This window comes from Myotis yumanensis, unplaced genomic scaffold, assembly GCF_028538775.1.
Source record: "Myotis yumanensis isolate MYYU_CA2020_CCGP unplaced genomic scaffold, mMyoYum1.0.hap1 SCAF_1, whole genome shotgun sequence".
Lineage (NCBI taxonomy): Eukaryota > Metazoa > Chordata > Mammalia > Chiroptera > Vespertilionidae > Myotis > Myotis yumanensis.
Genome location: NW_027223752.1, coordinates 98,360,812 through 98,377,786, shown reverse-complemented (window position 1 = coordinate 98,377,786; position 16,975 = coordinate 98,360,812). Strand labels below are relative to the sequence as shown.

At 42.6% G+C, this 16,975-nt stretch overlaps 1 protein-coding gene across 6 annotated transcripts in view; it reads right to left on the bottom strand.

Moving 5' to 3' along the window:
• Nucleotides 1-9,755, bottom strand: part of BEND7 (BEN domain containing 7) — an 80,177-nt gene extending 70,422 nt beyond the window's left edge. For 2 of the 6 annotated variants that reach the window (XM_070428304.1, XM_070428308.1), the window contains exons 1-2: nt 9,466-9,755; nt 7,171-7,254 (exon numbers count right to left, since the gene is read on the bottom strand). In XM_070428304.1, coding sequence (XP_070284405.1) covers nt 7,171-7,254; nt 9,466-9,526 — 145 coding nt within the window. In that variant the 5' untranslated portion in view covers nt 9,527-9,755. Of the gene's footprint in view, nt 1-7,170; nt 7,255-8,998; nt 9,072-9,465 lie in introns of those variants that run through there. The other 4 variants (XM_070428313.1, XM_070428315.1, XM_070428318.1 and 1 more) reach the window with 3 other exon arrangements.
• Nucleotides 9,756-16,975: the final 7,220 nt, after the last annotated feature.

Sequence of the window (16,975 nt, the reverse complement as noted above, 5' to 3'; positions counted from 1 at the left end):
AACAGCAAAGGAGGGAGGTGAGTGGGACTTCACTTCCTCAAAGGCTGCATGGCCAAGTACAAAGAAATGTAGCAAGCCAAGTCCAAATCCAGGCTCCTATCTACGAGCTATCTGACCTTACGCAAACTGGCATTTCATCTGAAAATGGACATAACAGTATCTTCTCAGAATTGGGGCAAAGGGTAAATAAGATACAGAATGGGAAGTGCCCAGCATACAACAGATGTTAAACAAACCTCAGTTTCTCTCTTCCCAAATGGGTCCCGGGGCTGTCCCATGTCTACCCTTCTCCTTCTATCTATGGTTCCCCTTCACATCTGAAGTTCCATTCTGTTGGGGAGAGGATGGGGGGTTATGATTAAGATCAGTCCACATGGTTAGAAGGGGAGGGGTCAGGACTGCAGGCAGCTCTGACATAGTGAGGAGTGAAGAACTGGATGGAACTACTAATTATTGTGAGACCTTGGGCAAATCACTTCCATCTCTGAGCTCAGCTACCCATTTGTGTAACAGATACAACACAGACCTTATGATGTAGTTGTGATATTAACTAAGTGATTAGTAAGACAGGCCTAACTGCAAATGCCTCCCAAACTCTGGGCAGTAAGTAATATCTAAGAATGACTAAGTCTGCATCTGCGACTACAGAAACAGGTTCATCTGTGCACTTATGTTCAAAGATGCCACCAGTGCTGAAGTTTCCTCAAGAGGCTCTCTCATCTTTAACTTTGGTTGCAATCACTGTGCGTGTGGAGGGGCGGGGGGGGGGGGGGGGGGGGGGCGCTTCTTTTTTTTTTTTTTTTACTACATTGGTTAATATAAGTTATGAATTAAATGTTTTCTTATCTCCTGCATCCAGAAGTGAATTCATTAAATTCTCAGGTAGTAATCCAAAACAATAGGTCCTATTCTTAAAAATAGGCAAAGTGAAAAGGGACCAAAGCCAGCCTGTCTGTGGTGTTGAAGAACATCCAATGGACTTTCAGGTTGTCTTATAATGAAGAGTACTGCAGTTTTATGAGATTAGTCAAACTTTAAGACAACATTGCATATAAAAATCACTCCTGAAGCTCTAAATGCCTTTTAAACAACTAAAATAAAAACTTATAAAGCAAAACTAAACATGGAGAGCTATCATGACTTCTCATTTACAAGGTAACTAGTTAGTAAGTTAACAGACGGCATAAAAATTAAGATTTACATCCTTTTTTTAAAGGAGAAAATGTATGCTAACCCTAGAATAATTTTGAAGCCATGTTTTGGATCCATAGTACAACCAGATATACTTTTAGTGCTGCAGGAAACTTTGGAAACAATCTAGATAGAGGTTTTAAAATTGTGATGAGGGTACCCTACAAGTTCTGTAGAGGCCCGCAGGGATGGGGAGGCAGAGGAATGTGGGACATGGTACAAGGTGCTCTGGGTCTCCTCGACCTGCTTCAAGCAGCCCCATCCTCTTTTACCTGTTTGACATATTGGGGGTTCCACAGGGGAGTGCATTAAACAAAGCATTTCATGGGGTTAAGGGCATGATTCTGGAGACAGACAAACCCTGGTTTTATCCTGGTTCTGTCACTGAGTAACTGTGTGACCTCCTCAAATTCCTCACCCATAAATGGGAAATGATAATAACTTTCTTGGGACAATTAATGGGACAACATACAGGAAGCTGGTAACATAGTGCCTGACACACAGCTAGCTCTCCATAAATGACACCTACTATTATTGGCCACATTCCTAACCTCAAGAGCCACTCTTACTGCTCTGTCTCCTCCACTCCACCACCAAAAAAGGTGAGAACTGACATGAAAGAGGTCAGGGACATGGGGACATAGTAGGCCATGGTGCTGAGCATGGAGCTTTAGAGAGAAGCAGAGAAGAAACATTCTTATTTCCAAATGATGTGCTTTTCTGAGGGCGCGGCCTCATTTTTCTCTCTATTGGACCTTCCATTTTTTATTAAAATCCTCTCCAGAGCATATATTTTTTGCTGACGAGAGAGAGAGAGAGAGAGAGAGAGAGAGAGAGAGACACACACACACGAGAGAAGAGAAAAACATTGATCCGTTGCCTCCGATAACCCCAACCGGGGCTCGAGCCTGCATCCTTTGGTGTATAGGACGATGTTCCAACCAACCAGTGGTCGGCAAACTGTGGCTCTCGAGCCACATGCGGCTCTTTGGCCCCTTGAGTGTGTCTCTTCCACAAAATACCACGTACGGGCGTGCATGTACAGTGTGATTGAAACTTGGTGGCCCATGTGCAGAAGTCGGTATTTTGTGGAAGAGCCACACTCAAGGGGCCAAAGAGCCGCATGTGGCTCGAGAGCCGCAGTTTGCTGACCACTGCAACCAACTAAGCAAGCCAGCTAAGGCTTGGACCTTCATTTTATTTGAGAACTCCAGCCACAGAGACAGTGGAAACATTAGAGCTTGGAGGGAGGCCCAGCTCCCAAGCCCTTTGAGGCCAAACAAGAACAGGAAGGTACCCAGGCAAGTGGGCTCTAGGGGGAGAGCCCCCCGTCTCAAACATGGACCCACCCACTTCCCAGGAAGGAGAATCACACTGTGATCAGGGCCTAATTGTCTCACTTGGAAAAGTGGGAAGGAATTTTTCAAGTGTGTCATTTTTTAGGATACTCTGGGGACCCTTGTGCGGGCAGCTGTCCTCGGGAAAGCCACCGAAAAGAGACTAAAAAATTCGGAGATCTAGCCTGGCCAGGTGTGGCTCAGTGGTTGAGCATCGACCTATGAACCAGGAGTTCATGGTTCGATTCCTGGTCAGGGCATATGACCGGGTTGTGGCCTCAATCCCCAGTGGGGGACACATGCAGGAGGCAGCGCATCAATGATTCTGTCTCATCCCTTATGTTTCTCTCTCTCTATCTCCCTTCCTCTCTGAAATCAATAAAAGTATTTTTTTAAAGTTCAGAGATCTCAACCCGGCTCACTTGGCATGGCTACTACACCTGTACTTCATTTTCTAAAAGTTGTATAGCTGAACCAAATATTAAAAAGAACAGGGCCACCCTCGCCGGTTTGGCTCAGTGGATAGAGTGTTGTCCCACTGACTGAAGGGAAGGGTTCCAGGTTCAATTGATCCCCGGCCTTGGAGGCAACCAATCGATGTGTCTCTCTCTCTCTTACATCGATGTTATCTCTCTCTATCTCTCCCCTTCCCTTCCACTCTCTCTAAAAATCAATGGAAAAATATCCTTGGGTGAGGATCAACCAAAAAAAAAATTTGTTAAGTAAATAAATGATTGACAATGAACACTTGGAAAATAGACAGTTCAAATTTATATACTATAATAATAAAAAACCAACATTCAATGTAAACAAAGAGATTTTGTTGTTTCTGTTATTGTTCTGAATAATAAGTTAATTAACTGCCTCGTTAAAATATTTTCTAAAAGTGCCTTGCTACCAGCTAAGGTTTCTTCGATGATCCTTGAACTTGCCTGGCTCAACTTGCTAGAGGAAACAGATCTTTGGACAGGAGATTTGGGTTTGCTCCAGGTTCTGCTGTTTATGAGCAACTCACTTTAACTCTGAGCTCGCTTCCTCTGCTGGGTAGCAGGACTGATAACACCCACCCTAACTACCTTGCAAGAACACTGTGAAAATCATGAGACGGCAGATGTGAAAGCACGATCTGAACTGCGAAGCGCAGCCCACACTTCAAGTCTGGTTATAATGACCCTTTCCCTCTGCTCTGGCTCACATCACCCCTCCCAGCTGCAATCTTGTCCAAATCCCCTTCATCCAAGGCTTTCCATAGTTCAAGGTCTAGCCTCTCAGTAACGCTCCACCAGAACCTGAACTGGATCCTACCCATTGCCTTAATGGTTCACAACTGTCATTTAATTGTCAGTCGCACAGGAAGGTAGCACAGTGGGGTGTTTATAGCTCAGGCGGACCTGCAGGGGATCCCAGCGATAGCATTTGCTATTTGAAACCTCTAGTGCCTACCTAGCATCTCTAAGTCTCATCTACAGAACCGGGACGATAATGACTCTTACAGATTTGCTCTCAGAGGAAATGACATCATTCTCATAAAGTACTCAACTCAAGGCTGTGCAAACAGTAAGTGCTCAAACAACTGTAGGTGTTATGACTACTGAATCTTGTTCCTTCACTGTGTCCTGAATTTGTCCTCTCTCTCCAACTGGATTTTTATCCTTGAGAGCAGGGAACCCGCCCTATCCATTTATTTTGTTACCCCCAACCCACTTCCATTTCAGAAAAGTGCTCAGTTCATAGTTTTTCCCTACAAACACCTGTTGAATTGATTAAAGTGAATTACAATAGTCCACCACAGCCAGCTTGACAAAGTCAATGCGCTCAGGGTAAAGTAACTTACCTATGCTAGCCCTATTATCACACGAAAATGTGTGATTCCCAAAGCACACAGCCCAGCTATTCCCACTACTGAGTTGTCCTCCCATGTCGGATACCCTACATCAGGGGTCCTCAAACTTTTTAAACAGGGGGCCAGTTCACTGTCCCTCAGACCGTTGGAGGGCCGGACTATAGTTTAAAAAAAACTATGAACAAATTCCTATGCACACTGCACATATCTTATTTTGAAGTGAAAAAACAAAACGGGAACAAATACAATATTTGTATTTGCATGTGGCCCGCGGGCCGTAGTTTGAGGACCCCTGCCCTACGTAGTCAACAGCTTAAAAATATTGCAGAGAAATAGATTTCCTGTGGGGACCTCGGCAAAATTCTGGAGCAATCTCTTTCCCCAAGACATGACCTTTAATCTTTTAAGTGCAGATAGCATCATGGATGACACATGTGTGAACACAGAAAATGCTGAACAGAAACCTGAGGGCCATGTTTCAGGGCGGCATTATGGGTGAAACAGTTCTTCTGGTGTTTTGCTAACAAACTTCCTTGGATGTCATAAACCTCCCACCGATCTCTATACTGTAGTACTATTATGGATAGATGCTGGTGACTTACAAAACAAACATGATTTAACTCTATGTTTTCAGAAGAGTAATTACAAACTAAAACAAATGTCCATTTTATAACAAGGTCAACGACAAAATTCTTAATTTTATATGCTATCCAGAACTATTCCCAATTGCCCTAGAAATTATGCTTGTGTAATCACTTGCTTTTCCACTTAAAAAATTGACCTGGAGATAAAATAAAAATGTTCTTTAGGAACCATATCAATTCTTGCCCAGAATGAATGAAAGATTGAAAAGTAACCCAGGCACACTTTCATGCTGTTCAGTCTTTTGTCTCCTGATGTCTGAGGCCTTCCTGCCCAATTTTGAAAGCTTATCCCAACCCTGGTCTGTCGCTGATGTTCTCTTATCTTCCTAGACTCGAGACAGGAAAAATGAAAGCAGCAATTACTCCCCCTTCAAGAGTGTACATTTTACTGAATTTTGAGCACTAGTATCTTCTTGTTCTTCATCCTCCACTCTCTCAGACCCAGAATTAACCTACTGTAAAGCATCCTTACTATTTTCCAAGTACACAGCAGACAGGGGGAAAGCCTGCTTCACTGGAGCATACTAAACCAAAGGCATGCTGCTCCATTTTTATGATAAATGTAAATTTTTTACTAACAGGCAAATTCTTCATTTCAAATGGATAAATCGAGTGGTATCTAGATATAAAATTCTAACCGATCAAGTTGAGGGAACCAAAAATACAGAATTCCATCTGATTAAGTTTAAGAAACTGGAAAGAGTACAATTCAAGAGTATTCTCTCTCTGGGTCATAGCATTTCATTTGACTATTAACCTTTTCATTTTTGGTTCTCTTAAGAGTAAACAGGTGCTGAGAGCAATGCTGGCCTCAGTAATACTCTCTCTCTCTCTCTCTCTCTCTCTCTCTCTCTCTCTCGATGGAAAGATCCATGGGCCTTCAGTGATCGCTGGTGTAAGAAATGCTATGTCCCTCCTATTTTACCTCTAGTAAGTGTCTGTTTGATTTCTCTGTCCTTTGTCAGCCACCCTTTCTCTTCCTCAAAGCAAAAAAGAGAGATCCTGGTGACAGACCACTAAGCCATCTGGCTTTCACATTGTTTCACTTTGTAGCACTACTCACCCTGGGTCTGAGCAGCAATCTGCTTCCTTAAACTCTGTCAACTCTCCCCCATTCTGACCTTTGCTTTTAATTACTCTTTCCCACACTTGCCCCCATTCTCTGTTTCCTTACTGTGCAGCATCCAGTCCTCCCCCTACCAGCGGTGGAGAGATGTCCAGGATGGGCAAGGTCAGAGCCAGAAGCCACCATTTACTCTCCACTCTGATTTTATGGGTCCTTCACTCCTAGAGGTAACATCCTAATTTTGGGCTCCTGGTCTGCAGATAAGGAACTACACATGCTAGGTGCCAAAAACTGCACGTGGAAAGAGTGGCAACATTTGGGGCTACCTACTCATTCATCATGCAGCTGCATTTGTCAAAAGGTCTCAGAGATGCTGCTTTTGCTCTCTGTCCCCGAGCTGCGCTAGGAATGAGGACAATGAAAGCAAAGCATGGCCAGTCTCTGACCCCAAATGTTGTCATGAAAAGAACACAAAGCCAGGAAAATGAGGAGCTGCGCAATGATAACTAGCACTATCAAGAGGGGGTTAGGCAGACAATCACACTTTTATTTTCCTTACGCTTTTTGACTGTAGATTTAATTTAATCTTGTCATGGCAGGATTAGCAACCAGGCCAGAAAGGTGAAGGGACATAATAATAAGACAGCATATTAATCCTCTATCCCACCCAAGGCAGGAGCAAAACCAAACAAATAGCGGCTTCCTGGAAATTGAATTTCTGTTATCCAGATGTCAAAGATGTAATACCCCAATTACACAAACTATTGCCAGCGAAGCGTGCCAGCGAATATGCAATGTAAATGGGGTGAGCACAGAGCGACAAAACTGCACCGTCAGCATCTGGCTCTGGAAGTGAGTGATAATTAGCACTGTGTGTAGACACTAATAAACATTTATGTCTGAAATTACAACTTTTACCAATGTTAATAAGGGATATATTGGCAACCTGTAAAATAAAAGGTCTTGAAAAGAATGTCATACATTAAGCAATGGCAGACATTTCCCATTCTGGCACAATCCCTTCCCCCCGCCCCTAATTGCAAATGGCTACCTTGCTTTACCCAGGAATTAACTGACATAAGAACCTACCTAAAAAAATGGGTTGTGTCTCTTTGGCCTCCCCATTGACATCATTGTTGAATTCTGACATCTTATATACCTCATGGTGATAATCTGGGATGAGAAAACAACCAAAAATTAGAATTCTAATGACCTACACAGTATGAACCAACAATATAGACTAGAATCTCATTCTATATAGTATGGGTAATCTATACTTTATTTCACAAATACAATTTTCCAGAACTCGGTCAATCACAGAATTTGTAGTTACTAATAATCCCTAAGATTTTGCTTACTCTGAAGTACACAAACTTGAAATATTACTTTAACTTTAGAAAACAGCTTTGCTTGACCACATGGTTTTCAGAGTGAATTTGGCCCACAGATGCCAATTACTAGGCTTCTTTTCTTTCAAATGACAAGGATGTTTATAGAGAAAAGAGAACCGTGCCCAATCATAGGCCAGGGGAGGGTTCCAAATGATCTCCACAACCCATTTTCATGAGCATATGAATAACAGTATGCTTTAATTACCTGGTACTCTCAGTTTACCCAGAAAAATCCCCACCTCTAAGCAACTTAGAGGCAATCACACTGGAAAAATACTGACTTGTTATTTCAAATACAGTATAATTGGAATAAGAAAGCAAGATTTCCATCTTTCACACAAGAGAGTCTTCTGCATTCAGCTACTGTGCTTTAATATGCAATAGTTTATTTTCTAAAAAGCACCTGCAGAGATAAGAATCAGACCCATAATTTAGGGGGAAAAAGAAAAAAAAGGAAGAAAAACGTGCTATGTCAGTCAACTTTAAAATACAATATTTTACAAGTTTCTCTATAGAGGCTACTGTGCTTTCACAATCTATTTCTAAAAAAGTAGGATCAACTAGGTAAGCAAAGAGAAGTTCCTTCTTAACAGCTATTGCTATGGCCTTGAACCTCACAGGACAAGGTCTACAGAAGTACTCTCACTTTTAAGATAAAGTAGTAAGTTCCCTGAGGTCATAAATAAGTAGGCAGCCTACATTCCTGAATGAATCAGACAAATAGGCCAATCATACATGGAGAGATTTTTAAAGTACAAATGGCTGAGTAATCAACACTGCTAGGAAAAAATGTACATAGAAAGAAGACAGAGCCAAATATTTTGAATTCATAAAACTATTTCAGACCTCTTCCATTAAGAAGTGTCAAACTAAAGCAGGGGAAACAGACACAAGCAGATCTTCAAAATCTGTAAGAAAACCATTTTCAGACCAACTGAAAGCAAGCTTTATTGATTTGATGTGACAGGTTAGCTTGCAATTGCCCTCTAATTTTCACCAGCTTATCTGTGACTTCCCCAGATTGTTAAAACAATTGCCTTGCTCTCTACTCTGATACCAAAGTTAGACAACGCAACCAAGGAAAAATGGACAGGTTCTGCGGTTTGGTTTTGGCCTCAAATTGATTCAAAGATATTTAAACCGAGTGGTTCTAAACTCAGTATTAGGACTTGTGACATTGCCATGAAAATAAGTCACCTGCCTTTCATTTTAAAGTGACACAATGCATTTCCATAGACATTTTTTACATCTGTTCTTAACTTAAGTTCTGGCCGTTTTTGTTTTTTGTTTTTTTTAAAAAAAGTGAAATCAGGAAAATAAAGACTCTGACAAGTAACTGAACACACTGTTCAATGATGATAGTATTCAACTTTCCCCTCCCCTGATAAAATCAGCCCAAGCCCAGACACTGCGGTGCACACCTGTTAAATCATCAGGAACTGGCTGGGGGTTTTTTTAAAAAAATGATACTTATCTGACTGATAAGTGATCTATTCTAAGATACCTTTGCAACTCCAATAACGTACCTAGAAACGATTTCGGAAATCGACAATTCTTATATGGGCTTGTACGGCTCCTGAGCTTCTTTCTCGTTCTTAAAAGAATCACCTCCACCCTCTTCCTTTCTCTTCGGTGGTAAAAAACAAAAAAAACAAAACAACCCCAAGCCCACAACCACCGGTGGGGATCGGCGTGCGCTCGGCCTGATGAAAGGCAGTTCTCCCCCAGCCCCCAGCCTGGCCACGGGAGCGGAATACCAAAGAGGGCTCCCGGCTCCCCAAGTGTCATTGTTTGCTAATTTCCTTAGTGGCCTCCGACTTGTTTACCTGGAACGACAACCTCCCGCCTCCCCCGGACAACTTTGCTCGCCTGCCGGGGTGCGCGGCCGCGGCGCCCGCGGGAGGGAACTCGGGGGTCCCGGAGCCCGGCAGGGGCGCGGGCCGCGCGGGGCTGTGGACGCGGCGCCACGTCCTTGCCCGCCCGGCGCGCTCACCTCCGCGGAGCAGTTTGAAGCTCTGGGATTTCCTGCTCCTCTTCCTCTCGGAGAACTCCATGGTGCGGGGGCAGCGCCGCGGCCGGGCGGCGGGTCACCCGGCGGCGGGGGCGCCGGGACCAAGGTCCGTCTCCGGGATCCGCAGGGGGGAGGCCGGGGGAAGGGAAGAGCCGCCTGGAACCCGCGCGGGGGCTGCGGCGCGCGGGGCTCGGCGGGAAGCGCTTTCCCGGGAGAAGTTGCCCCCTCCCGGCCGCCGCCCGGGCCCCTCCGCACGCCCCCCGACCCCGGCTCCTTCCCGGCTTCGGGGAAAAACGCGGCCGGAGCCGAACTTTCCGTGGGGGAGCGAGTTGGGGGCGGGGGCGGCGCGCGCCCCGGGGTGTCGCCGCGGGCCGGCCTGGGCGCAGCTCGGGGCGCGGCGGGGGCGGCGGCGGCGGCGAGCGCGGCCCCGGGGACGCGGCGGGCGGACCGGAGGCGGCGGCTGCGGCGGGTGCGAGCCGGGTCGGGGCGCTGACCGCCCCCGCGGGAGGAGGGGCGCCGGGAGGGGGCGGCGCCGCTGGGACCCCGGGGCCACCTGCTGGCGGAGCGCGGCCGCGGCCATCCCCGGGGCCGGGCCGCCGCCACCCACCCACCTGGCCGCGCGCGCCCCGAGGAGGAGCCGGAGGCCGCGGCACCCTCGGCCCAGCCCCGCCGGCTCCCGGGGTCCTTGAGCCAGCCTGGGGGTGGGAGGGTGGGGGGGTGGGGGCGAGGAGTCGTGGCGCTGCAGCTCGCCTGCCTGTGGCTGCCGCTCCCTGGGGTCGATCTTGTTATAAATAGTCCTGGGTGTCGGGGACCCTCCTGGCCAGCCCCTGCTTGCCTTCAGATCCAGGATGTCCATGGGCGAGACTCACTGGTTTTAGGCAAGTTTTAGGAAAAACCAGTACCTGAAACTTACCCATCTGCGCTCTGCAAGGAAACGAAGAGATTTTAGAATTTATTGGTGAGAAGAGTATAGAAAGAGTCAATTCTTTACCCCAATACAAGGAGGGATGTGGGAAGATCCAGAGTTAAATTTAAGTAGAGAACTTGGAGCGTGTGGAAGGGTGAAGTGCAAAGTCTGTGGGTACTTGATCGCCCTACTGACTCTTAGGGAAGAAACAGGCCAGGCAGGTGCATGGGACTCTGCCACTTGATGTAATAGTGCCACAGTCATTGACATAAACAGAATGCTTGGGCAGTTTTATCTAATATTCTTTTCTGGGGAGCTAATATCTTTAAGGTGGGAGTGGGAAAGAATTTTACATCACCTGGGAATGGCAGTACAGGATATAACCAGCCAAAGTGATCATTAAAAGTACCTGGCCAAACTGATCATGTCTAGACCCAAATACAGAGAGTAAAGAAATGGACAACAAACACATCCACCACTGCGGCAAATTCAGGTGGCCCCCAAAGAGTAAAGAGGAATAAGGGAAAAGTGTATGTTGATAAATGTGGTCGGTACCACTGTGAGTCTCACTGAAATGAGACAGCCACTCAGGGTCCATGTTAGTGAACAGGGATATTCAGAGTAGGACAGCTGGGAACAAGGGGGAAGTTGAAGGCAACTAGCAACTATACGCAAGATGGGAAACAAAACTAAGGAACAAGGTAGCCAACCAAGTAGCAGAAGCAGGGCCTGGTACGCATGCTGAGGTCTTAGGTGCTATGCTGCTAGGTGCCAGAAGACCTGTTCATTCAGTTCCTTAAAGCAAAGCCTTAAACAGGAGGTTTTTAACCTTTTTGGTCACTGTCTTCTTTGATATTATATTCAAAGCTCAGGTCCTTTTCCCTAGAAAATATGTACTAGTATAGGACAAAATTTTGTATAGATTTCTTGGAGTTCGTAGACCCCGTGGAGCTTCAAATGGGGATAGAAGGGATTACCCTATTTGGTTCTCTTACCTTTTTTTGGCTTTCATTCTTTAAAATAAGGAAGTTAAAAAACTCAAAGAGGTTTTGAATGTTTTTAAAGAAACAAAGCATAGAATTTTCTTCTCTGGGCTCTTTTGTTCTGGGACTCCTTACTCCTTTCTCTCTCTCTCTCTCTCTCTCTCTCTCTCTCTCCCTCCCTCCCTCCCTCCCTCTCTCCCTCCCTTCCTTCCTTCCTTCCTTCCTTCCTTCCTTCCTTCCTTCCTTCTTTTTTTGTAATGTTTTTAAAAATGTTATTCCAAAAGCCATAAAGCTGAGTACTATACTGATTGAGGAACATTTAGGATTGCTCATGCCTTAGAGCATAAATGAGGTTTTATTACGCTTAAACTAGGATGAAATGATTGAAGGTGCCATACCAAGAAGCAAATCCCTAGGGGAGATATTAACAACTTAGCATTTTCAGTTCAAATGAGAATATGAATTTCATTTACTGAAGAAAGTATTTGTGATATAGTTAAGAAAATATTTCAAATTAGTAATGTTTTATAGTAGTAATCATTTTCCTTGAATCTTTTCCCTGGCTCTCCAAAGATGGTCTATGAGCCAGTTGATCTCCAGAGGCCATAGGTCAGGTTTGTACTGTTGAAATATAGAGAATATCAACAGATATTTATTTATTCTCCACATTTTGCAAATCACATTACCTGACTATAGCAAAAATAATAATAAGCATTATAAATGCTTATTATTATAAATAAAGGTGGAAATTTGTATTCATAATAAGCATTAAGTAAATGTTAATTATGATATTTAATAAAAAGAGATTGTTTCAAGTGGTAGGGATCTGTATTAGTTGCTTGAGCTGTCATAACAAAACACAAAAGACTGTGGCTTAAACAATAGAAATTTATTTTCTCATAGTTCTGAAAGTGAGAAGGTCCAGATCAAGCTCCAGCAGTTTCAGTTTCTGGTGAGGGCGCCCTTCCTGGCTTTTAAATGGCCACTTTTCATAATGTCTTCACATGGCAGAGAGAAAGAGAAAGAGTTCTGATCTCTCTCTTTTTATAAAGACACTAATCCCATGATCAGTGTCCCATCCCCATGACTTTATCTAAACCTAATTCCCTCCAAATGGTCCCATTTCTAAAAACTATCATATTGGGAATTAGGGCTTCAAAGTGAATTTTGGGTGGACAAAATTCAGTCCATATCAGTATTGCTTTTGTAATTGAATATAGTTTTTGTGTTGGGATGTCTGGGAAGTCCTGTAAAAGATGTACTAAGGTCATTTCTCTGCTTCTATAGCTCAAAGTCCTCAAGTGTTTTAGAACTGAAGGTTTGCATGTTAAATATTCATGTCAATATATATGTCAAATATTCTGTGACTTCATGTAAGCCAAACTTGGTATCATATGACCATTCTAAAACTCAGCTGATTGTAGATAAAGTTTCAATGTAGGTTTTAATCTTGGACAACCACAGGTAATTTGGCCAGAAAACATTAAGTAATCTTAACCCTCATTCTTTAAACTCTCTTTCTGAAAACTGTCTTGAAAGAAATAGCATTTTGAAAATTTCCACCTTTATTTAGAGATCTGCTGTCCAATAGAAATATAATCCAAGCCATATATGGAATTCAAAGTTTTCTATTAGCCTCATTAAAAAAGAGTAATTATTATCAGGTTAAATTCATTTTAATAATATATCTTACTTAATCAGTATATTTAAAATGTTATTTTGACATGTCATCAATATAAAATATTAATGAGATATTTTACATTCTTTTTCTGTTATGAAGGTTTGAAAATGGTGTGTATTTTATACTTAGAGAATACATCAATTCAGATTAGCCTTATTTCTTTTTTTTTTTTAACCCTACCCAAGGATATTTTTTTCCATTGATTTCAGAGAGAGTGGGAGGGAGGGAGGGAGGGAAGAAGGGAGAGAGTGAGAGAGAGAGAAACATTGATTGGTTTTCTCCCTTGTGCACCCCGACTGGGGCAGGGGTGCATGCAACACATGTATGTGCCCTGACCAGGAATTGAACCTGAGACCTTCTGGTGCACAAGATGATGCTCTAACCCACTGAGCCACACTGGCTGGGCCAGATTAGCCATATTTCAAGTGCTAAATAGCCACACGTGACTAATGCTACCATATTAGACAGCTAAGATTTAGGAGAATTCTATTATTTGATCCATAGATATTTGAACCAGATTATTGTTTAATTGTTTTATCAATAACTCTCGAAATGGAGGAGATAAGCTGTATGGTATTATTGGGCATGAGGCTGTTTATAAATCTTTGGAGTCTGTGGAGATGAGAATCCTGTTACTAAATAGATTCTAGTATCCTTCTGGGAGATTTAATAATTATAAATATTAACATTTCAGTTTTATGACAGTATTCCATCATAAGAATCATGGAAAGAATAGCTATCCCTACTTTAGTCCCAATTTATTAATTTGTTTTTGGCCTAACTCAAGTTTCCACTTTCATTTGCTTTATGGGTTTTAGTGGTTGTAATTTTAAAAGAAGGGAGCAGTATTTATGAGATTACATAAGTAAAAATGAGACCTTGGAATGCTTCAAAATAATATTACCTCATATTTATGTGGGGCTATTCTTAAAGGAACATGAGGATATTTATACATTATCTAATACATTTAATATGAGGTTGGTAGATACTAATATTCCAATTTTGCAAATAAGAAAATCAGTTTTCATAAGATGATTTTTAAACAAAACGTGAATGGCACACTGGTTTTCTCACTATCTTAAATGTGATGCATTAACCTTAATACATTTCTGTTCTTTCTTTAACATAAATTTTTAATGTTCTTTTTTATTAAGATCTAACTTTTATACTGTAAAGAACATAAATCTTAAGTGTACAGCACAATCAATTTCTTTTGCTTATGTGCACATCCATGTACCCTTTACTCCCTAAGAAAGGGAACATTTCCAGCACACCAGCAGCTCCCCTGTGGTCCCTCCCAGTAGATAACCCCAAGGAAACCACAGTTCTAATGTCTTCCACCATAGTTTGGTTTTGCCTGTTTTGAACTTCATATAAATGGAATTATACAGTGTGTACTATTTTGTGTCAGGTTTCTTTTGTTCAACGTTATGTCTGTGAGAGTCATTCATGTTGTTGGGTATAGTAGTACTTCATTCTTTTTTATTGCTGTAGTTATATTATAGAAATATACCACAAGCTTTCATTCATCTTGTGCATTTTAGTTTATTTCTTTTGGTGGACATAAACATACTTAATCTTGTGTATATATTCATGAGTGGAATTTCTGAATTATAGCATATACATATGCTTAGCTTTAGTAGATACTGTCAAATAGTTTTCTTAAGTACTTATGGCAATGTACACTCCCACCAGCAGTGTATGAAAGTTCTAGCTATTCCATATTTTCACCTACACTAGGGGTATAGTGGTAGATCACTGTCTCATCTGGGATTTTAATGTGATGCCCCGATTCACCAGTGATGGTGAGCACATTTTCATATGCTTATTGATTATTGGGCATCCTCATTGTAATGGGCCTGTTCAAGTCTTTTGCCCATTTAAAAAATTTTACATTGTTGGTCTTTTTTTTAAAATTAATTTGAAGGGGTTCTTTCTATATTCTGGGTTCTGGATATTAGTCCTTTGTAGGATATTTGTACTGTAGATATCTTCTTCCAATCTGTAACTTGTATTTTCATTCTCAATGTTCTTAAAGTTCTGAATTTTTATGAATCTGGGCTTATAGATCATTTTATGTTCAATAAATATATTCTATCTGCATACTTCTTTTTATATTTTTGTTAGCCCTCACCTGAGGATATTTTTTCCATTGATTTTTAGAGAAAGTGGAAGGGACGGAGGGAGGAGGAGGGAGAAAGATAGAGGGAAGGGAAAAGAGAGAGAGAAGAAAGAGGCATCGATGTGAGAGAGACACATCAACTGGTTGCCTCCTGCACGCACCTCAACCAGGACTGGGGATTGAACCTGAAACCCAGGTATGTACCCTTGACTGGAACTGGACCCAACACTTTGGTGTGTGGGCTGACACTCTAACCACTTAGCCACACTGGCCAGGGCTATCTGCATACTTTAATTTTTTTAAAAAAAATTTAGAGAGAGAAGGGAGGGAGGGAGGTGAGGAATGGAGAGAGAGAGAGCGAGCCAGAGAGAGAGAAACCATTGATCTTTGGTTTACTTATGCATTCCTTGGTTGATTCTTGTATGTGCCCTGACTGGGGATGGAACCCGAAAACTTGATGTATTGGGATGACACTCTAACTAACTGAGCTACCTGACCAGGGCCTGCATACTTTTTTAAAAAAACTTGATTTTTGTCAGTGTAATAGTATCCTAAGGCTTCCATAACAAATTACCACAAACTTGGTGGTTTAAAACAATAGAAATTTATTCTCTCACAGTTCTAGAAGTCAGAGGCCACTGTCACTGGGCCAAAATCAAGGTTGTAGCAGAACTGTGCTATCTCCAGAGGCTCTAGAGAAGAATTCGTTCCTTGTCTCTTTCTGTGCCTTGCTTCATTTAGCTTCTGGAGGCTGCAGGCATTGCTTGGCTTGTGGCCACATCATTCCAGTCTCTGCCTCTTTCTTCACAATACCCTTCCTCTATGTGTGTGAAGTCTCCCTCTGCCTCTCTCATAAGAACTCTTACAATGGCATTTAGGGCCCACTTGATTATCCAGAATAATCTCCCCATCTCAAGATCCTAAATTTAATTACATCTACAATGTCCCTTTTCCATATAAGGTCATATCACAAGCTCTAAGGATTAGGATGTGGGTGTTTTAGAGATCCATGTTTAACACTTGGGTTGCGGGAAACGAGTTAAGTCGGCTCGCGTGAATTGCGCGTACTCGGCGGGAGCCGTCTTAACTCGGTTCATATAGATTTGCGGTGGAGTGCGGGAAACGTGTAAATTCGGGCCGATTGTAACTGCGTATTACCAAATATTTGTTTCAAAGATACCTACCTGCGTATGCGAACCGTTTCATACCCATTTCAATCGAACCCATACTTCAAAAGATATAGGCATTTTAAACTAACTCTGATTTTGCGCGGGAAACCTAAATAATTGCCCGCGCCAGCTTATATTTTGGCGGGAAATTCACCCGACACCAGTCAAATTGCCTCCAGAGTAACTAAATCTCAAGGCAAGATAGTTATATTATAGACAAATCCTGCCTGGGAGTTTGGAAATGAGTGCAATTACTCAGTCAAAATTTTAAAATCTATGGATCTCAGTTTCTTTATCTGTAAAAATAGCATGCCTTATCAATTCTACAAAGCTCTTTCAGTGAAATCCTGCATGTAAAAGTGATCTGAAATATTAAAATTTAGGGTCACGTGGTATTACTCCATGCCATACTTGAGAAGATGAAATTGAGTATCTCACCTAGCTATCAAAATTCACATTTTTGCCAATGAATGAAATTCCTAGGCAGGTGAATACTTCCTGTGCCATTAGAGGTATCCAGGGCATAGGGGAAGTTAACCTGGATTTTATCCCAGATGTTTAAGACAGGGTAGCATCGTAGTTTGGAGTGTGTCCTCTGGTATCAGACTTCCCAGGTTTGAAGTCCAGCAT